This window comes from Aricia agestis, chromosome 12 (genome assembly GCF_905147365.1).
Source record: "Aricia agestis chromosome 12, ilAriAges1.1, whole genome shotgun sequence".
Taxonomy (NCBI): Eukaryota; Metazoa; Arthropoda; class Insecta; order Lepidoptera; family Lycaenidae; genus Aricia; species Aricia agestis.
Genome location: NC_056417.1, coordinates 2,974,483 through 2,991,343, shown reverse-complemented (window position 1 = coordinate 2,991,343; position 16,861 = coordinate 2,974,483). Strand labels below are relative to the sequence as shown.

At 38.1% G+C, this 16,861-nt stretch overlaps 1 protein-coding gene across 1 annotated transcript in view; it reads left to right on the top strand.

Moving 5' to 3' along the window:
* Positions 1–16,861, top strand: part of LOC121732772 (unconventional myosin-XV) — a 106,524-nt gene that overhangs the window by 84,716 nt on the left and 4,947 nt on the right. Inside the window, exons 23-27 of the mRNA XM_042122741.1 lie at positions 606–1,015; positions 10,619–10,877; positions 11,672–11,826; positions 13,783–13,921; positions 16,615–16,743. Of these exons, the coding sequence (XP_041978675.1) occupies positions 606–1,015; positions 10,619–10,877; positions 11,672–11,826; positions 13,783–13,921; positions 16,615–16,743 (1,092 nt within the window). The remainder of the gene's footprint in view (positions 1–605; positions 1,016–10,618; positions 10,878–11,671; positions 11,827–13,782; positions 13,922–16,614; positions 16,744–16,861) is intronic.

Here is a 16,861-nt window from a genome sequence, read left to right as displayed (position 1 = left end):
ACATAATATAGACTTTTAAATATAGCATTTCACATAATGGTGAGCAATTAATGATCATCATCATTGGCCGTTCACGCTTTCCCGCCCGCGCCGCCGCACGATACGAATACCATACTCGTTAATTGTACATTTTTACTTTCGCGTCGCTTTACAATTTTCTAATTGTAACAAGTAACCTATTTAAGTTATGTATTAAAGGTATTGCTCCGTTGGGCTCTTAAATATTAGCTGCGTATTAACTATATGAATGCCTGGTTTCCAAGGTTTTTTGTCAGGAGTTTCTTCTATACAATAGTGTTGATAATTGGTTAAGGATTTGACGTTAATCAATCGAAAGTGCTAGTGAATAGATAAACTGTCAAAAAAACTCATAAACCAGGCATAAAATAAGATTGCAAGTAAATAAAAAATATTATCGGTGAACGTTTTTTGTGACTTTAGTGTCTCTGTACATATATTATTATGTATTTTGAAAGAAAAGACGTGATATTTTCAAGCTATCATCAGTGATTTAAATTCAGGCGCGATAACCTTAAAATCCAACTGTTATTAAACAATCACAAATAATTAAATTCCAAATCTCAATCACCGTTCTTTTGTTCCAGATCCAACCGAAACCGACGATGAACGGCGTGTCGAACAGCAAGGAGCGCTTGACGGACGAGACGAGGGAGAGAGAATCGAGAGACACCCGTGACACGCGTGACACCCGCGACACACGTGACACCCGCGATACTCGTGACACCCGCGATACTCGTGACACCCGCGATACACGTGACACCCGCGATACACGAGACTCGCGCGATACGCGTGACACTCGAGATTCGCGCGAGTCGCGGGATTCGAGAGAGATGAGGGACTCCCGAGACGAGGACCGTATCGAGATGAGGGAGAGACGAGCGGCGACCTCGTCCCCCGTGCCACGAGACCGAGACAGCCGAGACCAGACCCTGCCACACGATGGCCGGCACCCGCTGCTGCAGTTCGCCGTGGACCACTTCCGACAGAGCCCCGAGTAAGTATATATTATTAATAATAATTGAACTACTTGGCACTATATATTATTAATAATAATTGAACTACTAACTTGGCAGTCATCCTAATATTAACATTAGATATTGCTTGGAAATACTGTGAATGCTAAATAAAACTTTCTGTAGTATGAACTGTTAAGGTTATACTTTGTATCAATAGACGCTTAAATGCTAAAATTTGTTGGTAGTCTCTGCTCGTTGACGGTTTTGATTTGATAACTTTAAATGGCGTTATGAATCGATCTAAACGTCAGAAACCTAACATCAGTGAGTTTTTATTGACTTCTATACTTATTATAAAACAAAGTCGCTTTTTTTCCCCTCATGTCCCTTTGTTCCCTTTAATCTTTAAAACTACGCAACGGATTTTGATGATTCTTTCAGTGTTAGATAGCCCATTTATCGAGAAAGGCTATATTTTATCACGCTAAGATTAATTATAGGAGCGAAGAAATAGAGGAAAATGTGGAAAAAACGGGGAAAATTGTATGAAAGGGCTTATTTGAACATGCTAATGTCAGGAACTACTGGTCCAATTTGAAAAAAATCCTTTCAGTGTTGATAGCCCATTTGTTGATGAAGGATATAGGCTATATTTTATCACGCTAAGACTAATAGGAGAATGTCCACATTCTTCTTTTTTCCAAAAAAACGGGGGAAATTATTTGAAAGGGCTTATCACGCGAACTACTGGTGCAATTTTTATGTTATTTGGCACAGATAAGAAGTAGACCTCGTGAAGGATCATAGGCTATTGATTTTAATCATTTTTTTCAGTGGCTATATATTTTATACCCGTGCGACGCCAGGGCGGGTTGCTAATAATTAATAATCTTCATTAAAAGTCGTAGATACAATCTGCCTATTCGTGCTGAAAATGATTTATTACTCAACTCTAGTTAAGGAAGTAATGCCACTAACCACAGTTAGTAGATAACCGGCTATCTAAACGCGGTAAAGCCTGTAACTTCCTTACAAAAGAAAAGTAACGCCCAATCTGTTTACTACTGTACTTTTTCTAGTCCAAATGCTTTTATGTAGTAAATGAATAATCTTATTATTAAGAGAAATGTTATTAATAAAAATGTTGCAGAGTCGCGTAATCGTTAAGTTCAACAAGAAACTAGACTATTAAGTCTTTATATTTCCAAAGTTCTATTCATTGCCGGTTCCTGATGTTTTTTTTATTATTCCGCGTCAGTACGCTAACAAATCAAAGATGTTATGGAAAAGAAAAACTGCTGTCAAAAAACATTAAAAACTTTTATTTTTGTATTTTACAGTTATAAGTTACTTATGTATATTTAAAATTAGCCATCGCAATATTTTTCCCGCTTTACTCCGACATTGAGGCCGCTGTAATCGCGTTAGTTTCGGTAAACACGGTCCGATAAATCCACAATTACATTATTACAATATCATTCACATTTATTGATTTGTTGCGCAATTAAAAATGTAATTACATTTGAATTGAGAACGATTTACAGCTTCATTTGATACCACGTCATGAGAAATATATTATGTTCCTCGTTTCGCTATTCGCCGACAGATGGCGATTTTACGTTCGTATGTTAATTGTTGACGAAGGTCAACTTCCTACTGTAAAATTTGATTATCATTTATAATATCCTACTGTACAATCTACATCATTAAATTAAATATAATTATTTTTTAATTGATAAATACATATATATAATGTAAGTTACGGTGATAGTTTTGGTTTCAACAATTTATTTGGCCAATGTAGAGTCCTTTTATGTTTTATTTTAACAACATGATAAAATAATAAAAAAGAATTTTACGATTAGGTCTTAATGCTGCATTTGACTTCTTTTTCATACTAACACTATCAACGCGTGAGTGTGTCTGTGTGTATGTACGGTACCTGTATCTATACCATGAGTTTAAAGCTATAGTACTTTTCGATACTCGATATAGGTACGTAAATTTTTAGTATGGCAAATTTTACAGCGCCTCTAGCGGTTACTTGCGGAACTTAAATCGCCATACTAAATATTTACGTAGTCGGTATCGAGTATCGATAAATACTATAGCTTTAAACTCATGGTAGTTACCTCTTCACGTCAAAAACGCCTAACGGATTAGAATCCCGTAGATAGAAGAATTTCAGTGTAAATGCTCGAGCGACATCTAATTATAATATTACTAGATGATACCCGCAACTCCGTTGCTCTAAAATTCGCTTATCACGCGGGAACCGTACCTTTTCCGGAACAACAAGTATGCTATGTCCTTTCCCGGGACTCAAAGTATCTCCATACCGAATTTACGCACATTCGGTTCAGCGGTTTAGGCGTAAAGACAGGTAACAGATAGACAGACGCACTTTCGCATTTATAATATTAAGTAGTATAGTATCGACACTATCGACCAGCAACTCCCATGCGCCAAATTTCGTTTACCTATCGCGCGGAAACCGTACATTTTTCTGGAATAAAAAGTATCCTATGTCCCTTCCCTGGACTCAAAGTAGTTGTACAGTTCAGCGCTTTAGGCGTGAAGAGGTAACTCTCGTATTTATAATCTATATATTATATTAAAATGGATTTTCAATTGTGTTAGTAAAGCTAAAACTCGAAAACGGCTGAACGGATTAGGCTAATTTTAGTCTTAAAATATTCGTAGAAGTCCAGGGAAGGTTTTAAAGTGACGCGAAGTTCACCGAGACAGCTAGTATTAGTATAAAAGTATGGATTCTGTTAATTGTTAAGTAAATACTGTTTCCTGATGCACACAAAAGCACACACTGACAATGTAGAGTTATGTGTAATTACGATGAACCGTGCGGAGGTAAGAAGCGATTTTTTACTGATTTGCATTGAATGAACTGCTCTGTGAACTGATGGAACTATTAACATTTTTGTAATCATAACAGGGCTGCTGCGGCTCTTTAATAGATCTGATTCAAAAGTGCTGATGTCGTTTAAGAATGGTATTATAATAGTATTTGGTAATAGTGTCAAAATTTTTGCTATCATGTTATGATAACAATTTAAAACTTAGCTATTTACAAAGAGCTAAGTTTTAAATTGTTATCATAACCCACCCTTAATTAAGCAGAGAAAAGTTATAATTTATTTGTTATAATACACTTCATGTCGGCATTCTAACCATATCTAATGTTTATTTACAATCCAACGTTTCGCTTTGTTGGATAAGTAAACCATATTATTTTATTCATATCAAGATGTAGTGATATATCTAAATAATGGAATACAATAATGGAAAACTAAAGAAGGGCTGTTACGTACAATTGGTAGAAAACTTTAGGATATCAAGTTCAAATGTCAAAATTATGACAGCAAATTCATATTGAGCAAGCAGAATGTTAGCATAGGCTTGTTGTTTTGTGGTTTATTTAAACTACTGTAGAGTTCTGCTATAAATTTTATGCACGGAAGCTCTACATTTTATCCTCGTAACCTTTTTTGAGGAAAAAAGGCTTAAAAACTTTCTTAGTGGGAAAACATTTTCGGTACATTCCGGTCACCGATTTCTAGGTAATTAGGCTCCCCGAAAATGGAGCATCGAGATAGTATTAGGCAACAATGAGCCATACAATCTGTCGGAAAGTTCACAACCCTAGTGGTGTCAGTCGCGCGGAACTGAGTTCAGACGACAGACGGCCATGCCGTGCGCCGCCGCCGCGCGCCTCACACGCAGAATGCAAGTATCAAAGTTGCTCAGTGAAACTACAATTGGATGTGACAGTTTGGGTATATGTGTAAAAGCGTAGAGATCATCATTAATTTTATGTATAAGTGGATGTGTCAATTTTATATAGATCACCAACCCCGCGTTCCACTTGACGTTGAAAACGATCAAAACGCTCAAAATGCCTCCTATTTTGAGCGTTTTGATAGTTTTTAACGACAAGTGGAACGCAGGGCAATATTTCATCTATTTCTAACTCCTACTCTATCTACCTAATTGTAAATACAAATATCTAAGTTTTCAGTGGAAGTAAGTATAAGTGTCAAATTGTGATGGTTTTGTATGTCAATCTAGTTATGCACTTGAAAACTAGGCATTGTATACTTTTACAATATGTAGTTTTATCACTGCCATAATCCTACATTTATCTTTAGAATTATTTTATTTATGTAGAGCTAATTGGTGTCAAATGGTGGTATTATTATATTTTATGGTCCCATATTTTTGTTAATCATTTTAATCTATCATTAATTTAAAATATTTGCACGTGTCTGACCTTATACGGAAATAATTTAATTGCAAGACTGGCAAGTGTTAATGAGCGTGCGTGCACATGTTAGAAATTTAAGAAAATTTATCATTTGAATATTATGTCACGTCAGTTGCGTCAACGCTCATTTCCATGTCTTTTTTTAAACAATCGAATCAAAGTTATTAGTGCGAAAAATTAACTGTTTTTCTTTGCTTTATTCGCATCTCATGTATTTATTATTTATATATTTTACATAAGACGAAAAATATCACAGATATTTTAACAGGCATGGTTGAACTCTATTTTAGACAAAATATGTCAGACTCTGTCATCACATGACTCATCTGTCAAATCTGTTTTTTAATAATGAGTTCCTATTTTACTTATTTTGCCAAACCGAAGAAGACAAGCGTGGTGTACCGTGTAGCCGACCTTAAAGGATTTAGGATGAACTTACACCATTCTTAGCACGACAGCAAAAAATTGAAGAAAAGCAATATTGACATATTTCATGGATAAACTGACTTTTTTTTTTTTGTTAATCTGTCACGGTTTTCTTTGCTACAGTTCTACGACACCGTAGAAAGAAACCCTTTCTATGGCGGCCATGCTATAAGCAAGAAGAGAATGTAGAGTGTAGACAATGAATATGAACTTTTCTTCACCTATGCGAACCCATTCAGCGGTGAAATTATTTTATTTACCATTATGTCATGTTTAATCGATAAGAATGATTCGTGTTTATCGATAAACAGTGGCAGCACTATTTGCAAGTCATAATATGTAAAGTTGGGTAAATTTCGATTAATAATGCTAACTCGCATAACGCATCACTTTCGCTCGCTCGGCCAGTAACGCATCAACAGTGAAGCTATGAGCATATCGGGTGATAGTTTGGCGGGTGATGTTTGTGATGTTGGTGATGTTGGTGATGATGTCGACGACATCACTGAGGACTCTAACAACCTTTTGTAAGATTTTTTTATGTTTTGGCGCGCACGTGACAGTTTTGACATTTGTTTTTTTTTTTGGATCGTGATTCCGGGCAATGAATTTTATGAACCTATCTTTAATTTTTTTTATTCTTTTACTTAAATTCTATGTATCCTTCACTATACAACAGCTAATAACTGTTGAGTTCTTGTTTTTAGTATTGTTATAAGGTATTGGTGAAAACAATACTTTGTTTTCTAACCACTTTTTACTATAACCATCTAGGTTTAATGATAATTAATTTTCCTCAACATAACAAAGCTTCATCTACGCATTCCAGAGTCTATTGTTAAAGAGGAAAGTTGTAATACTATACCTTTCCCAGCGATATAAAAAGGTATTCTTGCTGAACGCTAACTGCGAAATAGGAGGAACCTCTACATTGACTTCGACATAAAATTATTGAATAGAAGAAAGCCAAATTTGGCCAGATTTGCTTATAGGGATACAATTTTCGTAGATACTATTTTTTTACTTTAATGCTGTTTTTGAAAGAAGATTATCACTAGCACTTTTAATTGGCTAAAGTTAGCAATCATTAACAATGCTCTTGTTTGTTTAATTCTTGCAAAAAAATCAGGAACTGGGCATAAGTTAATGTCTGGTCAACATTGATTTATTAGAAAAACTACTATTGTTATTTAAATTCACACCGCCAGCATCCAACCGCATCTCATGACGTCACAATATTTTTATCTTGTAACACGTGATAATCACAATATTATAAATGTAAAATATTATATTCTTAGTAAATAATATCTTATCTTATATCTTTAAACGAGCAATTCTTGTTTAAATATAATTGGAATCTCGGAATCGGCTCCAACGATTTTCATGAAATTTAGTAGGTATATAGGGGTTTTCGGGGCGATAAATCGATCTAGCTAGGAATCATTTTTAGAAAATGTCATTTTATTCGGGTTTTATCGAATACTGAGCAAAGCTCGGTCCAATAGCTATTTGTTTATATAATAGACGTGGACAAAATTCACATCAAAAAAGGTCTTAAAATATTAATCGTTGTTTGCTGTGAAATATCTAGATTATTTGATGAATCCGGTTCATAGGACCAAGATAAGGGCTTGTATTTATTTTGATTGGTGCAAATGCAGGAGATTAGTCATCAGGAGAAAGCCAGTGTGGACAGCGACTCATGTGCAAGTTCTTTATTTTCTCCTAATCACTAATCACCTGCACTCGCACTATAATCAAAGTAAATACAGGCCCTTAGTATGTGCTTCTAATATGCATAGATCTAATTATTAAGTATTATTATAGATGTGTCAAAATGTATGGGGCTTATGTTGATGACCTCTGTAGCTCCGTTGGTGGGCTAGTGTTGGTAGTTCAAGCCGGGGGTCGGTTCGAATCCCGCCGACAGAACAAAAAGTTTTCAAAGTTCCTGGGTCATGGATGTGTATTAAATATGTGTGTCATAAAATAAAAATCTTAAATATATGTATAGAATAAAAGTATTAAATGTATTTCCGTTGTCTGGTACCCGTAACACAAGTCCTTCAGGTACTTACCACGGGGCCAGACTGACGTGGTGTGAAGCGTCCATAGATATTATTATTATGTCAAAATTTTGAAATAATTACATTTAAGTATGGTAATTAATGTTCCACTCTGAGTGCGGCAGTAAATGTACGTAAGTCCGTCCTTAGCTATGAAATCATGGTGATTTCTTGCTCCTTATAGGAGGTTTACCAGTACAATATAACAAAATACAATAAATAACAGTAAACGGGATGAAACTAATTTTATAATAATAAAAATATTCGTGGACGCTTCACACTTCGCCAGTGTCTCGTAGTAACTTCTCGAAGAACTTCAATTACGGGCTAATGTTTGTATTATAGGTATACGAACAACAACTTAACTTCCTCATTGAATTATTTCTCAAAGCTTCAAAATTATGAACAAAATTACATAATTTGTTTGATAATCACCATTGTGGCTTGCTGTGGGAACGGCTATATTCAGTCCACTGACTAGACAATATGTTGAGAGTGGTTCCTTTTGTGAAATACGTTTGGCATAGTTCTTTATTTTCATCCGACTTCCAAAAAAAAGGAGGTTGTATGTTCGACTGTGGAAATCCCATAAAGTTAAAATACCTAACGGAATACAGCAACAATCTCGAGCTGTCTAACGTAACCGAAATTGGTTTCATCTGTGTGTATGTGTACGTATACACTTACACAAGCATGATTGAACATGATTTCTATGAGATTAAATTGTCAACGTGCGGCACGTGCCGACTGGACGTCAAAAAAAGAAGTGCTGCTGTCATGTATCACACGTCTCTTTTTATCACGCAGTGTTACTGATAGTGACATCTCGCTTGCTCAGGCCTTTGTTTCTCTATTCCGCTAGGTATATTAACTTTATGGGTAAAACACAGCCGAACATACAACCACTTTAATCTATTATCCTCCTTTTTATGCCTGGACAAATTTGTTGGACCTTCACCATAAGAACCAATGACTACCAAAATACCTTTTGGATTCGCCGTTATCGGGTAAAAGCTATCCCAAATCCCAATACCATAATACTTATACAATTTAAGAATGACCTGACACGCTTAGTAATAAAGTTCTTGACCTTATTTTTTGCTGAGACGGTTTAGCAAATACTTAGTTAACTCACTAAGGTACAAAAAGTGATAACCACTTTTTACCGTTATGTGAGTTTTCCTATTGACAGTCTCGGATTATCATAATGGTAAACTGGGCACGCTTTTCTTGCCTGGGGTTCTGGAAAAAATATTCCGACAAATACAAATACCCTTAGGTCGTATTGATGTGTGTGTTTAAAAATCTACCACTTTTAGAAGCTCATAGCTAGGCAACGATTAGAGATAGATACAAAATGTGAAGGACAAAGTTGTACAGAATTTTATTAGCTTTTCTTATGTAGTACAATAAAATTTCGTACGAAGCACTGTTTTCGAAAATTAATCAAAAAATACAAAAAATTTGTCCTTCTTTTCCCCCCCTCCCCTCCGGCTCACCTCGGAGGGGTCATGAGTTCAGGACTTTTTGAAACAAAGTTCCGTAGTCATAATTTCTGCTTTCAACTTTTCCAACTACACCCCCATTTTGAGCATTCGTTTACTAGGCTAGGGCCGGGCGTGAAGAGGTAGGTACACACAGACAGACACACTTTCGCATTTATACTTAATATTAGTAGATGGATTAAAGTGTTAACTGCAATGTTCTATGTTGTGACTATATAGTTGACTACAAGGAAAAAAGTCAACAGCATTTAATAATGTCGCATTTTCTTTTGACCGTACAATCAAAAGTAGTGAATAATCAACTTATATGATGTTAGAAAGTTCATTATTTAACACGTTGCGTACCGCATGGATCGTTAGCAAGAAGTGATTTATATGTTACGGTTATACATTGTATGTTATCGTTATAATTATATATTATCGTATTCGATCATAACATGTAACATAGTGCATATCCTACTGCATTAGCTTCATAAATTAATTGCATCATATTATAATGTATGAATATCGTCCATAAGTCGTTGGAAAAGAGTTTATATTAGAGATATAGCTTAAAGCTTCCTAATTCGATTGTATCACGCGTTATAGCATGAACATTGTAGAACCGTTTCTACGGTGGTCGATGGTCATGGTACGCTTGCTATAATTTTCCTTGTTAAACTGTTTTCCTTAATATTGAACTACTCCGATGCCAAAGAAGGTTAAATGTTTAACCACTGCGTCAACGCAGGATTTTTCAACTGAAATCTATTAACAAATAGATTTAATGGCCCGTTAAAAAAACATCTTTAAATATAGAGCTATGATAGAAAAAAAACAGTAGTGGCACTTGATGTTTGAAACTCAGTGCTGACGTCATTTTTAGGGTTCCGTACCCAAAGGGTAAAAACGGGACCCTATTACTAAGACTTCGTTGTCTGTCCGTCTGTCTGTGTGTCTGTATGTTATCAGGCTGTATCTCAAGAACCGCTACAGCTAGACTTCTGAAATTTTCGCAGATTGTGTATATCTGTTGCCGCTATAACAGCAAAAACTAATATTAATATGTAAGGCTCCCATAAAACAAACGTGATTTTTTTGGTCTTTTTTGCTCAATATCAATAATGGCAACAGGTAGGCACTTAAAATTTTCACAAAGACCTTGAATATATTATGTGTACTTTAACAATTAATAATAAAATTTAAATAAAATAAAAATTTAGGGGGGCATTCATACAAAAAGTAATTTTTGGTCTATTTTTGCTCTATAACGGTACGGCCAATTTTTATTTATTAAGGTTACAGTCAACAAAAAAGTTATTCAATTAGCATTAAAGAAACTTCTATATCTTACAAAAACTCATAGCACCAATCTCATTCCAGACTAGAGATCCTAAAAGCCGACTCATCGCTGAAGAGTAAAGCAAAACGCAACGAATGGACATGGAAGGCTCAAACCGACGTGGTGAAATGGCAGAGCACGCCGCTGAGAGCGCCGCTCCTGCGCCTGCCCGCCGCGTTGGCACCACCAGCGTTAGAGTGCTTCACGTGCGTGCGTGCGTACTGCGGAGACCTCACGCCGCCCGAGAGAGCGGTCCATCAGGACTTGACGGAGGTTAAATGCGTCTACACGGTGCTGATGGTAAGTTGTATCTCTGCCTGCGTTAGCCCCGCCAGCGTTAGAGTGCTTCACGTGCGTGCGTGCGTACTGCGGAGACCTCACGCCGCCGGAGCGAGCGGTCCATCAGGACTTGACGGAGGTTAAATGCGTCTACACGGTGCTCATGGTAAGTTGCTTATATGCCTGACAAGAACAGTAAGTCTGGCCATAGACGGACCGCAAGTTGCAGTCGGGACCGATTGAGCGTTGAAATTTGTACCGACCGCTCAAGAACTGCTCAAGCGGTCCGTGTAATTTGAATATGAATTTAGTATGGAATCTGCAAATTGCCGTGCGGCGACCGCGTTTCGCAGTCGATTTCGACTCCAAGATGCGGTTCGTCTATGACCGGCCTAATGCTCTTACTTGGCAGCTCCATAAATAAACAGAAAGACTAAAGTTATTAACAATTGTTAAGTGTCTTTGGACCCCATCCTAAAGTTCAAGATCTTATGATATTTTATGAACTAAGAAAACGGTGGATGAAGCCAATGCTGTGATAGTTTTTTTTTTATGTGTTCAGTTTCTGATTAGTATCTGCCTTAGATGCAGCCATACGCAATGCAAATTGCTGCAACTCTTGATGCTTATAAATTGTAAGCTCAGACGAATACCAAGAACTACCCTCAAAATGACATATTGTCCGTTGTTTGGTGTTTCTTTCTTACAGCAACATTCAACCTCCGTTTGCTATTTTGATACATAGTTAACACTTTACCCTTTATTCTCTCTCTCTTTCTCTCATATGCTTAATAAATCGCTCCATCTCTTTCCAGCACTGTCACTCTGTGCCGGAGCTGCGCGACGAGGTGTACTGTCAGCTGATGAAGCAGACCACCTCCAACCGGTCCGCCGCGCCCGACTCCTGCCAGCGCGCCTGGAGACTCATGTCTATACTATCTGCTTACTTCACATGCTCGGAGACGCTCAGGTATGTTGGGAAAATGTATCATCTGATAAATTGATTCATAGGCAGATCACCTACGTCCTACGACCTACTGATAAACCGACTTTAATATATCGTAGGGTAGATTCTAGTAGAATCATTCTACCCTACAATATTATGGTCGGTTTATACGAGGGCTGCTATTTATGTATCCGGAACTGGCCTCTTACAAGAACAATATTTAAAAAGTAATTACAACATTTGAAAATAGAACTCTTTGGTTGAAGAATACATTTTGTTTCATGTGACTGTCAATTATTTTTCCATTGTGGCGTCATTTTGAAAATTGCGTGTCTTCATTTGCCATGGATTTAACGCGTGAACATTTTCGTGCAATGATTTACTACGATTTTCGGCGTGGGCTAAATCAACAACAGTGCTTTATTCAACTCACCGCAACTTTTGGAGATGAAGCACCATCAAAAACCACTGTTTATCACTGGTACAGTGAGTTTAATCGTGGGCGGTCTATGCTCACGGATGAAAATAAAGAAGGTCGCCCAAAAACAGCTGTTGTCCCACAAAATATAGATGCTGTGCGGGAACTAATAATGCGTGATCGTCATGTTACATATCGCGAGATAGAGGCGTCCTTAGGCATAAGTATGACGAGCATACATAAGATATTACACGAACATTTGGCTGTAAAAAAAATATGTTCGCGTTGGATTCCGCACAACTTGACAATCGATCAAAAACGGGCTCGTGTCGATTGGTGCAAAAAAATGATAAAAAAATACAACCGTGGTACGTCAAAAGCCGTTTATAATATCTACACAGGTGATGAATCTTGGATGTATGCATATGACCCCGAAACTAAACAACAGTCAACGGTGTGGGTGTTCCAAGATGAGCCGAAACCAACAAAAGTTACTCGTGCAAAAAGTACTTTGAAGCAAATGGTCGCCTGTTTTTTTGGAATTAATGGACATGTGGCTACAGTGCCATTAGAGAATCGTAAAACGGTTAATTCTGAATGGTATACGACCATTTGTTTACCAGAAGTCTTTGAAGAAATAAGAAAGGACAACCGACAACGCAGAATCATATTACATCACGACAATGCTAGCTGTCACACCTCAGCTGAAACAACTCAGTTTTTGGAGGGTCAAAAGATCGAATTGAATGGTCATCCGCCGTACAGCCCTGATTTGGCACCTAACGATTTCTTTTTATTTCCATACGCGAAGAATAAATTACGTGGTCAACGTTTTTCGAGCCGCGAAGAGGCTGTTGATGCGTTCAAAATGCACGTTTTGGAGATACCTCAATCAGAATGGAAAAAGTGCTATGAAAATTGGTTCCAGCGTATGCAAAAGTGTGTCGATCATCGCGGCGAATATTTTGAAAAGCAATAAAACCATATTAAATGATATATGTTTGTTTCTTTTTTTAATTCCGGATACATAAATAGCAGCCCTCGTATCATGTCAATGTTAGTCGTTATTTGTCGGGTGGACTTGACACAACTCGACTAAATTACGTAGGCCTGCATCTCTATCATCTACCTATGAATCTATTGCTCTTAGTGCTTCTTCAGACACAGCGGAAACCGCGCGTTTCCCGGGTAGAAACCGAGTGGTTAAAACGCACGGGTCTAAACCGCGCGATTCCCGCTGTGTCTGAACAAGCACTCATAGTACCATCGAGGAAATTGATTCCTAGGCAGTTAACAGACCAATGTCATTTGGTTGGATCATGTCAATTCAATTTTAATTGTGATCTGTCGGCTGAGTTTGACGTAACGCGAGTCGCGACCAAACTACGTAGGTCCCTCATCTGCATAGGAATCAACTTCTCTGATAGTACATAATTATTTTTGTCTGCTGAATCCGTATCATATCATGTCTCGAAATTTTTTTTAGATAACAAACATTTGCTTTTGCCACCTTTTGCATTGCTTACCTGAAATTTTGCCATATATCTAACTCTCTTCGTCAGGCCGTTCCTAGTGGAGTACCTGTCGGCAGCAGCGGCGGACCGGCGGCGGCCGTGTCAGGGCACGGCGGCGGTCTGCCTCGCCAATTTCCGCAAGACGCTGCGGTGCGGCGGACGCAAGAACGTGCCTAGTGTTGAGGAGGTATAGTTACTGTCTACCTGATTTGTATATCGTCGCTGCGCGTGCGATACCGCGTATGAGCAGTTGGTAAATACCGCGTAACAGCAAAATGCGCAAAATTGAGATATTGTACCAGCCAATTCGAAACGCATATTGGCTTATATTAGGCTTCACAGATTTTAAATTATCCAATTAGAAACGTACATTTTGCCATCGAAACAATACCGCGGAACAGTAGGCGGCAGGAAGTTAGAAGCAATTCCGCGTATTTACTACAGCGGCAAGAAAAATAATATATCTAAAATAGTAAGTGCTCCTAGAAATAACTATTTTTCTGAGATCGTAAGTATATTTTAATTATTGTTTAATATTGTTCATAATATGTATTGTATTCAAGCTAGAATGTTTCAATTAATTTACCACTATTGCCATTGCTTTAAAGATGAAGGGAGATTACGTCATGTCATTAAATCTTCACCTTAAAAATACAGGCGGCAACTAATCGCCACGACAAAATATCATCACCAGAATGCGTAAAAGCATTCCCCCAACGAAAAAGAAAGGTTGGGGAAGTAGCTCAGTTAAGCTAAAGCACCCCGGGGATATGGGCGACTAGTAGTGCTAAACCTACCCTCAAAACCACCTGCGATTTGCCTTCAGCCGTATACAGAGGGATGTTCTGGATTTGCCAAACACAGGGCTTCCTCCACGACCAGACGGTCTTCTCCAAAAGGTAGCAGACTACCATCAAAGTAAGGGAACGCTTCGGAAAATTGAAGAGTTCCCTTCGGCGTCGGGACTAGCTAAGCCGGGTAGGTTTCCAGCCTCACTGATTTGCCTTCAGCCGTATACGGAGAGATGTTCTGGGTTTGTAAAACAAAGTGCTCCCTCCACGACCGGACGGTCTTCTCCAAAAGGGAGCAGACTACCACCAAAGTAAGGGAACGCTTCGGTAAATTGTAGAGTTCCCTTCGGCGTCAGGACCAGCTAAGCCGGGTTGGTTTCCAGCCTCACCCGGATGCCTAATTGCATAGAAATTTGGAGATTTGCATAATGACGCCTCCACACTCCCGATACAAAACAGAGGATAGCTCATTTTCTTCGTTACTCTAAAACCCAACGATCGTATGCCTCGAGGCTACTTTCCTTGCCTTTAAACCCTCCGTAACTCCCACTGCACCGTGACGTCTTCTCTGGAACGAGGATGAGCAACTTGGCGAAGACCTTCGTAATCAGCTGCCACGATGGATCTCCCGCTAGGGCAGTAGCTGCCACCTAGGAGACCGTACGGCACCTTCTGGTAACCCTCACCGCTACATTGCGAAGAGTAGCTGCTATGCCTAATGGCTAATGCCCGCCTTATTACTACGAAATTAGTGACGGAATCTGCCCATATTGAACCACCGTATAGAGCTAAGCTCCGACAGACTGGATTATACCGACAGACGGCTATACTCTGGAGAGTACTGCTGCAGCTGCTGTGGTCCTTACATTTAAGCATCAGACTCATTTTGACCTTCGACCCTCTGATAAGAAGTTCTCCGGGTGAGGGTCATTTTCTTCAGGTCCGTGGAAGAGCAGGGCTTTAGTATGTACTTATGTAATAAATCATTTTTATTTTATTTTAAATGATTATTATGTTCTCTGTCAGATAAAGTCAAAAATGTATGAAAAATTGGGATATCAATTAAAAATTAAGAATAGATAATATTGTTAAATGATTTTGGTAATTAAAACATAATATTTTTGAGAGGTAACAGTGTAAAAAAATATAAAATATTTGATTTTTTAAATAAAAAATGCAACCTTTTACTGATTTGTTTGATTTCAAAACCGCGTATCTTTAATATGAAGCCTACTTATTTTGTATTTACTTAATACGAAAACGCGTAAGTGACTTAACACAAAACCTAAGCCAATTATGAACAAATTTACGTTACTAACCACTAAAGGAAAGTACAAAGAACTAGCTGTTAAGTTCAGTCGGTAATAGGAGTCAAAATAGCTGAGATATTCAGTTTTTTCTTCCTCCTGTAAAATCATCAAAAAGCAGATACGCGGTATTTACCAACTGCTCATACGCGGTAACGCACGCGCAGCGACGATATGTGAAAGCGGGCACCTAGACCTACAATAATATTAAACAATATCACGTATTGCGTAACATTATTGACCGTCTAGGGTTGATATTGAACATCGCGCGCCTTCAATCTAATTGTCAAATAAACTGTTCAATAAAATTGAAGCGCGATATTGACAATAAAATTGCTTGTCTATGCGGCCGGAAAGGGAACCTACTACTTTAAGTATATTTATGACGTATGTATAAAATTTGCCTTTGTTTGGTGCACGTGTGCGTGAGTTTTGTGTCTTCACTCTTCAGAAATCACAAAATAAGTACTTAACTATTTCATATTATTTGTTTCATAAAACCTCTTATGTTGCAAAAACTCAAAAGAAGGAGAAAACGATGTATTTTTGTTTCTTAATTCTAAAGTTGCCCTTGTTTTGGGGTCCAAAATTACTATAACGACCATTCTAACAGGTGCATCTGCAATGCAGATATAATTCCAACGTCGAAAATTGTAGTCCACCTGCAGACATGGTCGAGTCCAATTTTCTTAGGACTTCACAGCGCTCTAGCGCTCTCTCTATTTTTTTAATTATTAGTCTGTGACAAAAGTATCATTGCTAATGTTGTTGCTACATTCCAGGTGACGGCGGTGTCAGCGGGCCGGTCGGCGCGGCGCCAGCTGTACCGGCTGCCGGGCGGCGCCGAGCGCGTCGTCAACACGCGCTGCGCCACCGTCGTGCAGGACATCGTCGACGAGCTGTGCGCGCTGGTCAGTATCACACTCTGATTATAATCCGTGCCCTTATTCATTTAAAACGTCAAGAAATTGACACTACAACTTTTAAAATTGTGTTTTAAAAAGTTCAAACGTCAAAATTGTGACCATA